This window comes from Amphiura filiformis, chromosome 16 (genome assembly GCF_039555335.1).
Source record: "Amphiura filiformis chromosome 16, Afil_fr2py, whole genome shotgun sequence".
In the NCBI taxonomy this organism is placed as follows: Eukaryota; Metazoa; Echinodermata; class Ophiuroidea; order Amphilepidida; family Amphiuridae; genus Amphiura; species Amphiura filiformis.
In genome coordinates this window covers 27,611,037-27,627,613 of record NC_092643.1, presented here as the reverse complement: position 1 = coordinate 27,627,613, position 16,577 = coordinate 27,611,037, and the positions used below count along the sequence as shown (strand labels likewise).

The following is a 16,577-nucleotide window of genomic DNA, read 5'->3' as shown; positions in this document are numbered from 1 at the left end:
TCGTCCATAATTGTACAGGGGTTCTTGTATTTGGCAAAAGATAATACAATTTATTTAAAGAAAAATCAACGGTGGTACAAATCGATCAAGATTATATTTAGTATTTACTGTGATAAATATCGAATAATAAACCCAAATAAATAAGAAATACCTGTATGGAAAAGTCAAATTATACAACGCCAACTATTTGTCATCCCCGTGGGAAAGTGCAGCAATATATTTACCAAAATCGATCAGCAGGAGAAAATACCACTAATTTGCATATAGCATCTATCGTGGCCTGTTTACAGGTATCACGAACCTCACTTGTGTAGTGCACAAACCCACAACTGAGTGCAAAATATTGGCATGAGACAGGACATTGTTTTTAAAGATAGGCCGGCAAGATCACATCACAACACAATGTTGACTTTTCTGTTATTTTAGGGGCTGGCTTTTTTTTTCGGAAGGGGGGGTCATAGATTTTGGAAAGAAAAATAGGGGTCATAAAATATTTGATGAGATAGTTTGTTTATTTTAATTCAAAAGACTGATTTCAATACAATTTTAGTCTGTTTAAGGGCTAAGGTGTATTGGTGGGGGGGGGCATAAAATTTTGTTGCCGAAATAGGGGGTCGCAATTTTATTGACGCGGATGTTTTGTTAATTTGGAAGAAAATGCCGCCCCTTTAATTAGCACTAGTTACTTCAGGTGCTTTTGATATTTAATGGCATGCCGAAAGACGAAAAGAGCCTCGTTTTGTGTGCCGTTTTGTCCGGGCCTTCATGCTGCCAATTGCCAAACCTAGCTAGCTACGACACGCTCAAAGAAGATGTATAGTCCCTATCACTGGCTACAAAGGCCATATCAAAATAATGTCTATCAGGTAAATAGTCATGTCCGAAATTCTAAAATAGCTACAAATATAGACGGATTTAGAGAGGCATGAACTAATTTTCCCGTTATTATGAAATATTTATCTTTAAAAAATGATTACCACAATAATTTAATAATCCGCATAATCGTTCTCCATGTGTGTGAATAATTTCTTTCCTTGAAGACAACATTGTCCCTGGCTAGAACTATCGATGTAAATGCGTTCATATTTTGCTTCCCAAGATAAAGTCAAATTGTGTGCTTGTTGTATGCTTCTTCTAGTCTGGGATTTCCCACCCGACAAAAAGACCTAGCAAACGGTGCTGCTTTGGTAGAAAATATATTTCCCATATTATATCTAGTTGGTAGCTTAGGAACCGGGGGGCTAGAATACTCTTCACCCGGCCCCCCAACAATTTCAGGTGAAATGAAAAATGTCATTAAAATCCAGGTATTTTTGGCAAAATTTTCTGACCTAAAGGGGGAACCGCCACCCAGAATGAGTCATCAACAAATTCCATTTTGTCAGCCCCCCCCCCCTGCTAAAAATCTGGATAGAATGGTGAAAACGTCTTTACCAGCCATGCAATGATGAAAGACTTCTTCATGAGCCAGTTTACAATTTTCACATTCTAGTGAGAATGCATCATGATGAATCGCAGTTTTTTTGTATCGCACCCGGCCTCATCAGCAGAATTCCCTGAAGAAGTCTCGGGTGATATTGGCCATGTCATGGTCCGTCTCTAAACAGCGGAGCTAAATAATTATGTTTATAAATTAATTTAGGTATATTTTATAGCCGGTAGAGACACACTTTTGAAGTTATTTACCCGATCAGGATTTATCCACACACGTACATTGTACATTATGTGTACACACACGACACGTGCATGAACGTATTTCTTCCACTGGTTCATCATGATCACATAAACAAACTTCGAAGTTTTACCGCAAGAGAGCCAAACACCACGGGAACAGCATACAATGAGGTCACAATTATGCAAATGAAATTGATTACTATCGGGAAAATGGTAAGGCCCCGCCTACACAAATGCTGCATCACAATTGGTTAATTGATATGAAAATGCATTACATCATGCTATTCTTAGTAGGCCAAAGATCCGACATTCTTGCCATAGGGGCCTGTGTTAAGCATTTTGACCGCAATCGAATGTCAGTAGTCCACTTGGGTATCAAGCTAACAGAGGGCGTACGGTGACTGAACAGATCAGGAAAATCTATCAATTGTGCACACAATCGGTCAATCGGAGTTTTAAATGCAAAGGTAATTCTGAATATGCACAATGGCAAGTGGACTACGGAGAAGTCTAGTCCATATTTAGCATTTTGAGATATGATCGTTTAAACTTTTTAAAATAAGATAATTTGGAAACCAAAAAAGCCATAATATTGATACTTCTCAGGTACATGGGTATAGGCAAGAAGAATCATTTTGTGTATCAACCAAGTAAATATCTGTAATATTGATCGATATTGATCAATTTGTCTTTTTTTGGACTTACGGTCTTCTTGCGCACAGATTGAAACAAAAGCTTATAACTCAAAACTGAATGCATATGTTGGAAATATTTAACCATATTGGTAATCCATGTGCAAATATGAGCAATTTGACACCTTGTTTGTTGAATTTAAAGTTGTTTTAAAATTTGACCTCAGTTGACCTTTAACCGGAAGTGACCCTCTAACTCATTAACCGGGTTCAAAATGTATGATAAATTATATATTTTCGTATTTTCATTTTTGACCCCTCTTGACCCCTCACTATGGGGAGGGGCCAAATGTCAAAAAAAATTGTCAAAATTTTTGTCTTCATCCAATAACTTCAAAATCACCTGTAACTCAATTTCGGCAAATGTGGACTTACAGTCTTTTTGCGCTCAGAAAGGAAAAAGATTGCAAATTGGAAAACAGTGGGGGTAGGGAGTTGAATTAACTCAATCCCCCAAAAGAAAATTTAGCCCACCTAAAACCAACCTCAAGAAAATATCAACACCCTAACCCCACCTCCTGAGTGTAAAATTGAACATTTTGTAAACAGAAAATTTTACCTTTATTTTGGGCAAAAATAGCGTAAACTGAAAATTGGCCTGGTATTAGTGGTAAACACAAAATTTCACCTTCATTTTGGGCTAAAATAATGTACAACTGAAAGTTTTTTTGCACTTCGTGCACAGTTACCACAGTACCACTGCACCGAAATGATGTCCACCGGAAATTTTGTTGTCTTTGCCATCTCAGACAACTAACCCTGATACGGAACTGAACATGTAAAATACCTGGACCCAAAAAATGATTTTCACAAAGACCCATATAGGAAGTTAAACTTACAGCAAAATTGAGTGACAGAGATCTCTACTCACCTACAGCAAGACAGCACTCAATACTTGTGAATTGACACAACTGTCTGGTGACATTGTAAACTTGGACACCCAACTCTCTTGTAGGTACTAGCGTGAGGACACGAGTCACTGCTGCCTCACGAGGCTTGTACAGTAATCTCTCCAGTACTGGTAGCATGAAGGCTGCTGTCTTACCTACATGGGTTATAGAAAAAGTGCTGTTGTAGACACATTATGTCGACATAACAAATATCTTAACATATAACAATAAATTTGGAGATATCAGGAGAAAAGTTAGGTTAAGTGCCAAAAAACCTCGGTCTGCAGTGCTGTATAACCCATCTGAAGGGCTGACTCATTAGTCCGAAAGACCGAAAAGGGTTAAGGGTTTAGGGCATTTTATGTTAGGAAGGATTAGGGATAGGGTTAGAGTTATCATAAGGGTAAGTGTTAGGGAGGTGGCTAGGCTAGGGTTAGGATAAGCACCAGAGGAGAACATGATCGCGGTATTCACGGCCGCAATTGCAATTTTTGTGTGCATTTTTTCAACAATTTATTTTTCTTTTTACACAAATTGAAAAAGTAGCAGTATTTCTCTGGTTCCAAAGTTGAATATACAAGTAATTTAGGGTCTAGAATTTCTTTGAAAAAAGGGTGTTTTTTTTCCTTTTTAACCTGTGCTTAGATTAGGGTTAGAGTTAGTGATCCCACTGTTCAGTATAATCAAAGTTAGGATTAGAGTCAGGTTATGTTTAAGGTTAGGATTAGGGTTAAGGGGGTACTACACCCTTCGATAAATTTGTGTATATTTTTGCATTTTTCTCAAAAACTAATAACACAGTGGTAACAAAAGCTATGTATATTATAGGGGCAAGGAATCCAATTACTACACTGGAATTTCAGTGACCCAAGACAAGCGGTTCGTTATTTATGATAAGAAATAAGGTACCGCTAGGATGTACCTCATTTCCTATCATATATACTGAACCGCTTGTCTTGAGTCACTGAAATTTCAGTGTAGTAATTGGATTCCTTGCCCAATAATAATATACATAACTTTTGTTATCAGTGTGTTATTATTTTTTGAGAAAAATGCAAAAGAGTCAAAATTTACCACAGGGTGTAGTACCCCCTTAAGACATGGAATATTGGCTTCCTAGACTCATTTCCTGTCAGATAAATGTATTAAAGGAAGGTGACCTGATATATTTGGAAAATCAAATTCTTTAAAACTATAACATAAACTGTTGTCCCTTTCAAGCATTCATGCAAAAAGATCATGTAAATTTTCATTGTAAATGCGACTAATTCTTCATGAATTACTGACATTTAATGCAGCGTAAAATTGGTAGTCTACAGTGTTTTTATAAATGATAATCATCATGATCATGTAAAAATTGATATCAAATGAAAGATCCTATTTTTCTCATTAACATACTGAAATTAGGAGTTCCAAGTCGGTGTATTTCCGAAGATATCATCAAAAACTGTTGAATTAGTCAAAAATATGGTATACCATATTTGAGACAATTCGACAGTTTTTTGATGATTTCTTCGGAAATATACAGATTTGGAATGCCTAATTTCAATATGTTAACCCTTACACCCGAAAATACCACGATGAAAAATTCTGCGCATGCATGCATCCCAGGGTCTGCGATGACGCAATCACCCCAAGTGTCAAATGCTCACGGAATTGCTGGCCGGGCAGCAATAACCCGTGTAGCTCCGGTCCTTGATCGTGTGGTTGGCATCGGGGGATCAAAGGTTCAAATCCGGGGTGCCAAGTCAAAAATTCTTCTTCTTCTTTACTTTTTCTGTGACTTCCGATAGCAAAAAACCTGGGTCAGTGTTAGGGTTAATGAGAAAAATATGAGCTTTCACCTGATACCAAAATCTGCATTTTGATAGGGTAAAGTTGGGGATGAGGCTGTCAATCAGGTCACCCACCTTTTAAAGCACACTACAGTGTTTTAGGTAAATGGCTAATAATGGACAAATATGGCTCCTGCCATCCCATTCGCCTTAATCCCTGCTTGAGTTTTCAATAAATGGGGAATGTACTCACCTGTACCAGTAGCTGCACATGCACAGATATCTTTACCCAACAAGGCTACAGGAATGGTTACAGCTTGTATAGGGGTAGGTGTGGTGAAATTCATGGTGCTCACAGCCTGAAAATATAACAAAAAATGTACAGTTCAGAATATATGAATGTGTGAATGTGCATTCAACTGTCGTCCATAACTTGTGAATGACTATGAAACAAAGTCTTTAGGCAATATATCATATACTTAATACTTTACACATTTTTGTTTTTTCTTTTAAATTTTCCATCAAACAAACAATAACTTGATGGAGGAGGTGCAACTGAAAGCTGAAGCCTGGCATAGTTTGTTCAGCTCAGCTGATAATTGGCTGGAACAAATCGCAACATGCATGCAATGGTGTGCAAGCAGTTGGGCGTAACACGTTGCGTAATAGGTGACTGCTGCACGCTTATGTGCATTTACACAAATTTATTGACTTACACAATAACAATAATAATTTTTGCCAATTATACGCTGAACAAACTATAATTGTTGCATGCCTAAAATCTGATAATTGCTTGCACTATCAATTTAGAAAACACTGAAGAGCAAAAAAAAGTGCAGTGATTTATAGTGCGCTACGCACAGGCACAACGCCTAGACGTTGATCCACAGGCCTCAGCACACTTTACAGGTTGTTGTGTTGAGAGCGTACTAGGCACCACTAGGGTTTGAACCCGCAACCTCTCGCACAAGACTCGAACGCCTTATCGATTGAGATAACTTGAAGATACAATGTGAAACAAAAGCATGTCCAGTATAGAGACCTTAATGTGCAATGGATAGTTTAAGTTTAAGACCAGGCAGATGCTTGTAGACAGTGTCTGAAATAAGCAAAAATCTTCAAGAGTCATCTATTTCATCTGCATCTATTTTCACGAGCCCGAACTCAAATTGTAAAATTCTAATGTTACACTGGTCCGCATTTTGTGACACTTTCCGACTCACAAAAGGTAATGCCATGGACTGACAAGCCCGGATAGATAGTGTATCAGTGGGCATGCAGTACATGTAACTTGCAGAGGGTTTTGGCCAGAGAACCTGCATGATTTCAAACACTACTTGCAGACCTCTTGATACAGCCACATTAATCATGCAGTAAACTACAAATTTAAAAAGTGCAAAATTTATTGCAGTTATCACAGCTAGGCTAGCTCACATCACACACTATAGGTGGCGCTATTCGTCCATAGGGAAGTGGAATGTGCATGTACGGTCCAAAAATGGCTTTACTGTGGGGCTCAATGGAGAAAATCACTAAAAATTAATTTTGACAACCAAAACCTAAGTGATGTTGACTTATGTTGGGTACTGGCATGATACTGGATTCATAAACTATCACATAGTGCAATCCATGTTCCACCAAGTCGACACTCGATTTAGCTCAAAAGCAATTTGTGTATAAATCAAGACCATCCAAAACAGCTTTCTTACAGTAAAGAATAGGAGGTCATCTGGGGTCACATACAGTAGTGTGCATTGTACATGTGCCTGCTGTCACAATTTCACACACAAAATTGTGGGCAATTTGATGACACTATTTTTGTCTGCAATTTCAAAAGTATATGCACTAGAAACATGATTGACCCCTTATTGTGTAGGTAATTTAATTCTCTTTCAAATGAAAGAACGTTCAGCTAAAAATATTGAACTTCAAAATTTTATGAACATCCCTATCACAGCACACAGGGTGTGACTTATCGGGTAATCGTGCACCCGGGGTAGAGTATGTTATTTATGGGCAGGTACCCAGGTGCTCATATCACCACAAATCAGGTCTAAGTAGAGTAGGAAAATCTAATTTGTGTGAGTAGCAATGATATTTAGTGAAAAAGTACACCTGAAAATATTTTTGTAAACAACATCAGCTTGTAAACATATTGTTTGACATGGTTTGATCTTGCAATTTTATTGACTCTGACCTCTTGTAATTGGGTTTTGTGGCTAGGACCCACCTCTTTGGTGCCCTTAAACATTTCAAGCAAGCTTTTTTCTAGGACAAGGCTTGTAAATGCATCAAATAATCATCTTTAAGCACCCCGTAACAGAAAGTCAGACCAGGGTACCTTAAGGATGTGGCGGGTACCTAAGTTCTTTGATATTTGTCCCAGGCCTACATAGTAGTCACAACAACAGGTGCGTATAGAACCGACTTTAAATAAACCTTACCTTTAACAGTGGTCGAGACAGATTCATATCCTGAAAGGAGTTGACCTCTGACACCTCTGGTGGTTCTTCAAAAAAGGTTGCTTCATCTTCCAGGTCCTCCAAGTCTCCTAACAACACAATATTATGATTCATGTTCAAACAACAGTATAGGCTTGATATAATTTATTTGCATTTAATACCTTTAACCCTAACCCAACTAGGACTCACTAAAGCTCACTGTTAAAACGCTCTGCGTGCATGGATTCCACGGGACTTGATGGCGCTTAATCAGACCAAGTCATATATACCCAGGGAATCGTTGGCGGGCCAACGTCACCTGTGTAGCTACATGCTGGGGATCTTCTGCGTGGCATGCGAGGGGTCCGAGGCTCGAATCCCGGGGGTGCCAAGTGACTTTCTTCTTCATCTTCTCTCCTTTTTCGTTCCTTCTTTCCCTTCCGATAGCACAAAAACCACGGGTAGGGTTAGGGTTAAGGCGTACTACACCCATATATTGGTTTGATTGGTCTAAAAAAATATTTTTTCATTTATAGCTAGGCGATATATGCACGGATCATGTGAAATAAAAAAATTATGAAAAAAAAACCCGTAAAAGTTTCCTTTTTCACCTATTTGTCTTAAAGTTGATTGGTTGATAAGGACGCTTATTCATCCCTTTTTAAGGGATTTTTTATTTAGCGAGAGTACGTAGTCAATCTCCATAGGGATGGGCGATACCAGCTTTTGGTACCGACTGTCGATCTAGAGCAGTCAGGGGGTGTGGGTCGAATTTGTAGAAAAAAAAAAATAAAATGAAAAAAAAAAAATGGGCGCAGAGCGCTTATGCATGACTTGAGGGGTTGTCTGAGGAGGATGTTCCCCCTCAGAAATAAAAACGTGTGCAAAATGAAGATCTAATTGAAGCGATTCGGTGGACAATTTTGGCACTATTATGCCTAGGCCTACTAGTGTAAAATTTTAGTTTTTAGAGGAGTAATTAAGCAGAAGAAGCAGAAGATACCGCCCAACCTTAACCAATTGTCTCGAGACAGCAGGAAAGCACAACAACGCAAAAGAATAGACTCGCATTGCCCTTTACGATCATGAGGACCATTTAATACACATAAGCTTATTTATAATAATTTCACAATCTCATAGAAATTAAGACTATATTGAGATAATAACAGATTTCATATCAATAAAACAAATTATATACATTGAGATGATTAATTGCAGCAAGCATTTGGAATTATTTATCATCTTCATATAAATCAATAAATACACAAATTATTGGAAAAATGTGTACAAGCCAACCATACAGGCTGGACAAACAAAAGTTGACTTCTGAATCACATTTAACCAAATTTCATCTTAAGCAAATCTTAAGCATATCTTAAACAGATACATCTTTGGATCAAACAGAGGATTGGATTGGAAAACAGCATTTTTAAACGCAATTAAATAATTAGAAATCTCCAAAAGAATAAACAATGCCAACACTAGCAAACGAACATTTTGTATTCAGCAAGATACGGCATCAATGCTTAAACCATTTACTGATATATAATCCACTGGTATTGACAACCAAGTAAATAAAGATACTCCAAATAAGCAACAAAGCAATTATAACCCTGGTATAAAAACGCAGCAGAAAGGGAGGAAAGCATGAAGGCAACCAATAGCCCACCATAAAACGCAGTAGAAAGTGGAGACAATCTACAGACGAGATTCTTCAGGTTTTGAAGAAAATCCTTAACACATCCAGGCACCACCATTAAATTCTTCAGGTTTCGAAGAAACTCCGTAACACATTCAAACACCATAAAACGCAGTAGAAAGTGGAGACAATCTACCGACGAGATTCTTCAGGTTTCGAAGAAACTCCGTAACACATTCAAATACCATAAAACGCAGGAGAAAGTGGAGACAATCTACAGACGAGATTCTTCAGGTTTTGAAGAAAATCCTTAACACATCCAGGCACCTTTTAACGCAGTAGAAAGTGGAGACAATCTACAGACGAGATTCTTCAGGTTTTGAAGAAAATCCTTAACACATCCAGGCACCATTAAACGCAGTAGAAAGTGGAGACAATCTACTGACGAGATTCTTCAGGTTTCAAGAAACTCCGTAACACATTCAAACACCATAAAACGCAGTAGAAAGTGGAGACAATCTACAGGCGAGATTCTTCAGGTTTTGAAGAAAATCCTTAACACATCCAAGCACCATAAAACGCAGTAGAAAGTGGAGACAATCTACCGACGAGATTCTTCAGGTTTTGAAGAAACTCCATAACACATTCAAACACCATAAAACGCAGTAGAAAGTGGAGACAATCTACAGACGAGATTCTTCAGGTTTTGAAGAAACTCCGTAACACATTCAAACACCATAAAACGCAGTAGAAAGTGGAGACAATCTACAGGCGAGATTCTTCAGGTTTTGAAGAAAATCCTTAACACATCCAGGCACCATTAAGCGCAGTAGAAAGTGGAGACAATCTACTGGAGATTCTTCAGGTTTGAAGAAACTCCGTAACACATTCAAACACCATAAAACGCAGTAGAAAGTGGAGACAATCTACAGACGAGATTCTTCAGGTTTTGAAGAAAATCCTTAACACATCCAAGCACCATAAAACGCAGTAGAAAGTGGAGACAATCTACCGACGAGATTCTTCAGGTTTTGAAGAAACTCCATAACACATTCAAACACCATAAAACGCAGTAGAAAGTGGAGACAATCTACAGACGAGATTCTTCAGGTTTCGAAGAAACTCCGTAAGACATTCAAACACCATAAAACGCAGTAGAAAGTGGAGACAATCTACAGACGAGATTCTTCAGGTTTTGAAGAAACTCCATACAAAGCATTCATTCCCCTTCTATAAAACGCAGTAGAAAGTGGAGACAATCTACTAATGATATTCTTCAAGATTTCAAGAAATTCCATACAAAGCCTCTATTTTTAAGCGTAAAGCAGCATATTTGGACATACCATTTTATTGGAGTATCTTTAACCATATTTAGTTACTGAATCACCCTTCCAGCTTTTGGGAGGGTGGGTGGATTTTTGGTCCATCAAGATCGAAGGAACAATTGCAAGTGCATCACTAGGAGAACTATGGACATAACAAAGGAATTAAAAATTAAGGCGGGGAGACCTGAATGGCTGCACACCACTAAAGTGACAGCTGACTGGACAGAAAAACTGAGCTTGTTGCTATAACAACATAACAACAACCCCTAAATTAAAACTGACTTGACCAGGAGACCAAAACACTTTAAGTGTACTTGAGAATGCTCAAGTGGGAATAAGAGGATAAGCCTCTACACCTAGATGCCCATGACAGCCTAATGTCCCCTGCTGCTGAGACAATCTAGTTTTTAAAAGATTTGCAACTTTAAAAAACGGAATTAGTTACATGAAATATGGCGGCGTCGTGTGTCACTTGTCTTCCGAGCTGCGAGTGCACTGATTTTATCGTTTTAAACCGTGATTTACACATGGATTTTCTCAAATGGAAGGAATAATCGTAGGCAACAGGTAAGTGACGAAATATAATGAAGTAAGGGTGTTCCATCAGTTTAATATCGAGTTGTTACCATTGTGAACATAGCCACACACATATAAATCGCGTTTCGTAAGCTTTCCTATTTTCTCATAAAATTGAGCAAAAATTCACCCTAATACTGAAAACCAAGGCATTGACTGTTCTTTAATTTCAACCTTATGAAATCTGAAACAAATGTGCTGCCTTGCGAACACAAATTTTGCATATCATTGTCAACTGGAAGGGGGAAAAATAAGTTTAATTTCATTGATAACATGAAATTGATGCATAATGTTTGTTTTCAAAGCTGTGCATAATTAATGCATTTCCAAAAAAATAATATTTTGGTACTTTTAGAGTCTGCCATAAGTGATAATATGTGTGTGTAAGTGGATTCACGGTACCAGTTCTGAAATTGTTAAAATGATCAAAATTGTGACAAGGTCCTCATGTACCTCTCTTTGGCTTGTACCATTAAAAGCATGTAAGCTACATTATTATCAATGCCACCAATAGAACGAGAAGATTTGCCCCTTCATTTTGCATACCACTTTGACCAATTTTTTTTTCTCATTTCTTCATAAAATGCAAAAAACCTGCAAAAAAATGTGATGGGTGTAGTACCCCCTTAAAAAAAACCAACAATCTAATTAAGGTGGCTGTCAACTCACAGAAATGCATTAACTTGATTTGTTACATAACTTCTTAATCATTGGTGTAAAAATAACCACATTGTAGAATATCACACAAATAAAAACAGTTTGCCTATATAGCACAAAATATGTACATGTTCAAAATTTGACATTTGTGTGTCTTTTTAATATGAAAACTCCATTCTAGCCCAGTTTTTTCTTACATTTTTTGGATATCATATTCATTTTTGAACCACTGACCAAATACAACAAAATATCACTTTTTGACTAAAAACACCATTTTAGTCCAGATTTTGTCTGAGCTATAGCATGTACAGCCACCTTAAGTTGGCTTTGCAATTCTTCTCCATGTAATATTGTGATCAAAATGAGTCAGGTAAACAAACATAAAATGAATAGGGATATTTACAAGGGAAGAGGCTTATGTATCATGCACTGGAACATGGAAACATTCAAACTAGCACACAAGATCAAATTAATGATGCATAATCATTATTCTTAATATATCAATATACGGGGGAAAGAAGAATTACGCATCGCACACTAGCACAATTAAACATGAATTTACAAATGGAAACATAACATGCAGAGGCAGATATACCAGAGTAAAAACTCCAGACATACCTACCTGTGAGGGGACCTGTACCCCAGACCTCTCGCTTGTCGATATTTACCTTTCTGTTGGTTCCTTTTGACTCTCTTCTCACTGGCAGCATTGACCTTGACCTGATCAAACTTCAAATCTTCCATCTCGTCGTCAGAGTCGCTATCCTCCTCCTCCACATCTCCATCTTTCTCATCCTCATCTTCTCCATTGTCATCCTCCTCCTCTTCGTCATCAGCATCATCATCATTCTTGGTTGTGGTAGATGCTATGGCCTCATCTTCATTGTTATTCTGTTCACTTTCTTTCCCCTTCTGTGCTTCCTGAGATTTAGCTGCTTGTTCTTGCTTCTGGAGCTGTAAAATGGGTAGATTGGTATGTATTCAGAACAGCAAACTCACTTGTGTCAAACGTCTAGTCCACAAACTATCAATAGTACTTACCGTAAAGATATGCTGAATTATAATGACGCATATTATGAGCTCCCTTTAAATAATTGGAATTTTAGGCATAAATTATATGTGTCCTCCTGTAAAAGTACCACTAGCAAATAAGGGCACGGACCCGTATTTGTTGTTGGGATTTTCACAGGAGGAAGCGCTCTATTTGTGTATGAAATTTACCCTAAGCCAAAGGAGCCCATGTGCACCATATAGGCAAATCTTTACTACATTATTTTGTATTTTGCAAAGAAAAAAATATTGGAGTACAGTTTTTTACAGTATTAAAGTATGTATTGTGATGTGACACAGTCATGTGAATGATGAGCAATTTCCCTAACACAGCATCCTTGTGAATTGACATCAACTTCTATAGTGATCACAAATAATTCAATGTAGTTTTTACTAAACTTAAATTATTGTACATAATAAAATGAATGGTGAAGAAATAAAAAAAAGGAGAGAAAGAACAAAGCAACCGACAGAAAAGAAAACTAATTGTAACTTATTTTATACAGGTTCACAAGGTTTTTGAATTAAATCAAACACTGGAACTTACATAATTTGCCTATTCCAGTTGAAATCCATATACACATGTACCTCCCATATGGAAGACATGACATTAATCTTCCACACAGGGAGTGTGAATTTCAAATTAAGTTACCTGATCAATGGGTGACTCTGCACATTTGATATCTACACCTCCTGTGTGGGAGATTAAGGTCATGTTTTCAATAAGGGTGTATGAATTTCAACTGGTATAACCCTTTGACATTTACCTTCTTCCTCTCTTTTCTGATCTTAGCAATCTTTTGCTCAAGCGTTGACGACACGTTTCCCTTTTGCATAATGGAATGCCCCAAGTCTGGCATCCAATTCTTCTCATCCCATGACTTCTCGGTAAATTCAAATCCTTTGGAGAAATCTTCACATCCTTTCTTCTTTTGTTTGTTCCATTTCTTTGGTTTCACTGCCTGTTGAGATATAAAATCAATTACATTCACATTAAAGAAAAAAGTCTCCAACTGCAGTGAGTTTACATTGAGTGAGAATACTTGCGATCATACACCTATACATTTTAGTATGGTACTAGACTGCTCCCAGTTCCATATGGTCATGCGTCGTGAACTGGTGTTCCCAATAGGGTGGTGTTGTTTCGTTTTGAAGTAAAAAATGACTTATTTGTAAGAAGTAAACAACTTCAGTCTGTTTCAATACTATCAAATTTGCATTCATTTTAAAGCCTGGAAAGTTCTCCTTCATTTGGTAACAAAATTAATATTAAAGAAGTTGCGAGTAATTAAGGGGGTACTACACCCCTGGTCAATTTTGTGCCTATTTTTCCATTCTTCTCAAAAATTATACCGCATTGGTGACAAGTAAGATATGTATATTATAGGGCAAGGACTACAACTACTGCACTGAAAATTCAGCAACTCAAGGCAAGTAGTTATTGATTTATTGATCAAATATTGGTTTTCCCTCATTTTGACTGTTACTCAACAACTGTTGTCTGTGCTGAAATAAAATTTCCAGTGCAGTAGTTGTAGTCCTTGCCCCTGTAATATAAATATCTTACTTGTCACCAATGCTTTATAATTTTTGAGAAAAATGCAAAAATAGGGACAAAATTGGGCAGGGGTGTAGTACCACCTTAAGTAAACGAAGATTGGGATACGGAATTGGGATACCGGTACAGTTTGCATGTAAAGTCTATGGGTGGGAGAAAATGTGCACCCAGTTCATCAAGAATTATCCAATGAATAAATCTTTCAAATAATATGTGACACGATCAAGGGGAATGAGTCGGATGTCGCTAATATTGATTTTAAGATATTGGCAAAGAAAGTGTTACAATTCTTTTGTTTATAAATATTGTTTTCAGCGATTGATAAATTGACGTAACTTCGCAAAGAAAAGCCGTATCAACATGGGGTTTTCAGTAAGCTCTAATTGTCCTCTTTAGAAACAAATGTTAAACTCATTTTCGACCAGGATCGACATGTGATTCATTCCCCTCGATCATGTCACTGTTGTAAAGCTAATCAGTTGTACTCTTACTTATGCTAAATTCAATTGTTTTGTGTTTTTGTTAACGAAGTACTGTAATTAATTAATTATGGCCATAGACCAACAGTATAAGTTCCAGAGACATGGATCGCGCACCATCTTACATTGAAACACTCATAACTTACAAATTATAGACCCTATCATAGCAAAATTATACATTTTCTTGAAGTAAAAATTTGATTCTTTCCAAAAATGGTATCTGTTTTCCATTTGATTCCCGCAAACATTTGTAGTTTACACAGAAGTTGATTTGCGAGAATCAAACGATTCCCGCAAATTTATTCTGCATGAATCAAGATTGATTCTCGCACTGTGAAATGAAATTCTGACCCTGAAATAGCCATCTCAATATTGCTTGACTCTCATGACAAGGATTTATCACATTGAGCACCAGGCACTATCTTCTCAGTCAAACTTATCAGAGAATATCAGTCTGAGCAACCTTGGACTATTTTAAAAAGGCCTAATAAAAGTAGGTATGACAGGGAAACCTCAGTTAACACATTGGCTAGTCAGTCAAAATGGCCTAAACCGGCAATACAAATTTACATTGAAATTTAAAAGAAGCTTTATAAGAAGGAAACCTTCCTAAATATGTTGTCTATACTTCACTTGACCCAAATATATGATTTTTTTTGGTGATGAGAGACTCAAGCACATGGAATTTCAGAGAGATTTTGATAGCAGTTCCATTAAAAAAGGTGCTATCGTCATGAGACTAAGATCTAGAAACACCCCGTAATGCTGTTTTGGGGAATTTTGCCAGCAGAATCTTTTTGATGAAAGTCAATCTTTGACAAGATGTAACTTTGCTACGGAAAGTGCTATGACAAAAAGGTTTTCAGTGTTGGCTTTCTTTACTCAAGGGCTTTAATTTGATATATAAAATGATGCAGTTTGATGGCAAATTTGAATTCACCTGGCATACCTAATAAAAGCTTTTGTTTGCCTTGGCATTTCTCTACTACAGACCCAAGAATTTCCAATCAAGTTTTTACTGTACAAAAGTTATACAGTGTACAACAACAAAATAATACTTACATGTAGGCCTACTGTACCAGTACCATGTGGCATGCCTACATGTACAGCTTTTTACGCTACAGTACGGTACCCCGGTAGTGGCGCCGGTACCCAATTTAAAAAAAAAATTATTATTTTCAATTTTTTAATATTCAGTTATTCATTCATTCATATATATTCATATCACCTTTTTACTCAGACCATTAGTTCAAGTAGTACAAATACTCACACCCACAATCAGTACGGGCGCACAGAGTTTTTACGAGACATACTTACTTGTCCCGCAATAACGGGAATTCCTTAAATACCAACCGGACTTTGCTGTCCTGCAATATCGGGTAATCCTGTCATAACGAGACATTATGTTTTTAACATGCTCTTCGGGCCAAACGATTGAGTATCGCATGTCGTGAATAGCGCCATCGTGTTCAGCGTGAAAAGAACCCATAGGTTGACCATGGTAGGGGGCCATGCGTTTTGAGTTGGGCCAGTAAATAGGTGGAGATGTTACATGCGCGCGACATTTTAGGGTTCATTTTTTTAATTTTCTCAGTTAATATGCAGCCTATGTAGTTAAATTTGGTGTCAAATTAAAGCTTGTGATGAGACCAATACAGTAAACCTTAAAAAAGTTGTAAAAAGTTATTAACATTTGAATAATTTGCATCTAATTAGCATAATATGCGGGGTGGAGGAGGATCAGGAGGAGGAGGATCAGGAGGAGCAAATTTAATAAAAGTGACCCCCAGGGGTCATATGATGCAAGAGGTCCATTTCGTT

At 37.3% G+C, this 16,577-nt stretch overlaps 1 protein-coding gene across 1 annotated transcript in view; it reads right to left on the bottom strand.

The window, feature by feature from the left end:
- The window catches only part of LOC140135828 (probable ATP-dependent RNA helicase DDX27), a 35,275-nt gene that overhangs the window by 17,043 nt on the left and 1,655 nt on the right, over positions 1-16,577 (bottom strand). The window contains exons 2-6 of the mRNA XM_072157457.1: positions 13,487-13,681; positions 12,338-12,623; positions 7,476-7,582; positions 5,285-5,390; positions 3,238-3,411 (exon numbers count right to left, since the gene is read on the bottom strand). Of these exons, the coding sequence (XP_072013558.1) occupies positions 3,238-3,411; positions 5,285-5,390; positions 7,476-7,582; positions 12,338-12,623; positions 13,487-13,681 (868 nt within the window). The remainder of the gene's footprint in view (positions 1-3,237; positions 3,412-5,284; positions 5,391-7,475; positions 7,583-12,337; positions 12,624-13,486; positions 13,682-16,577) is intronic.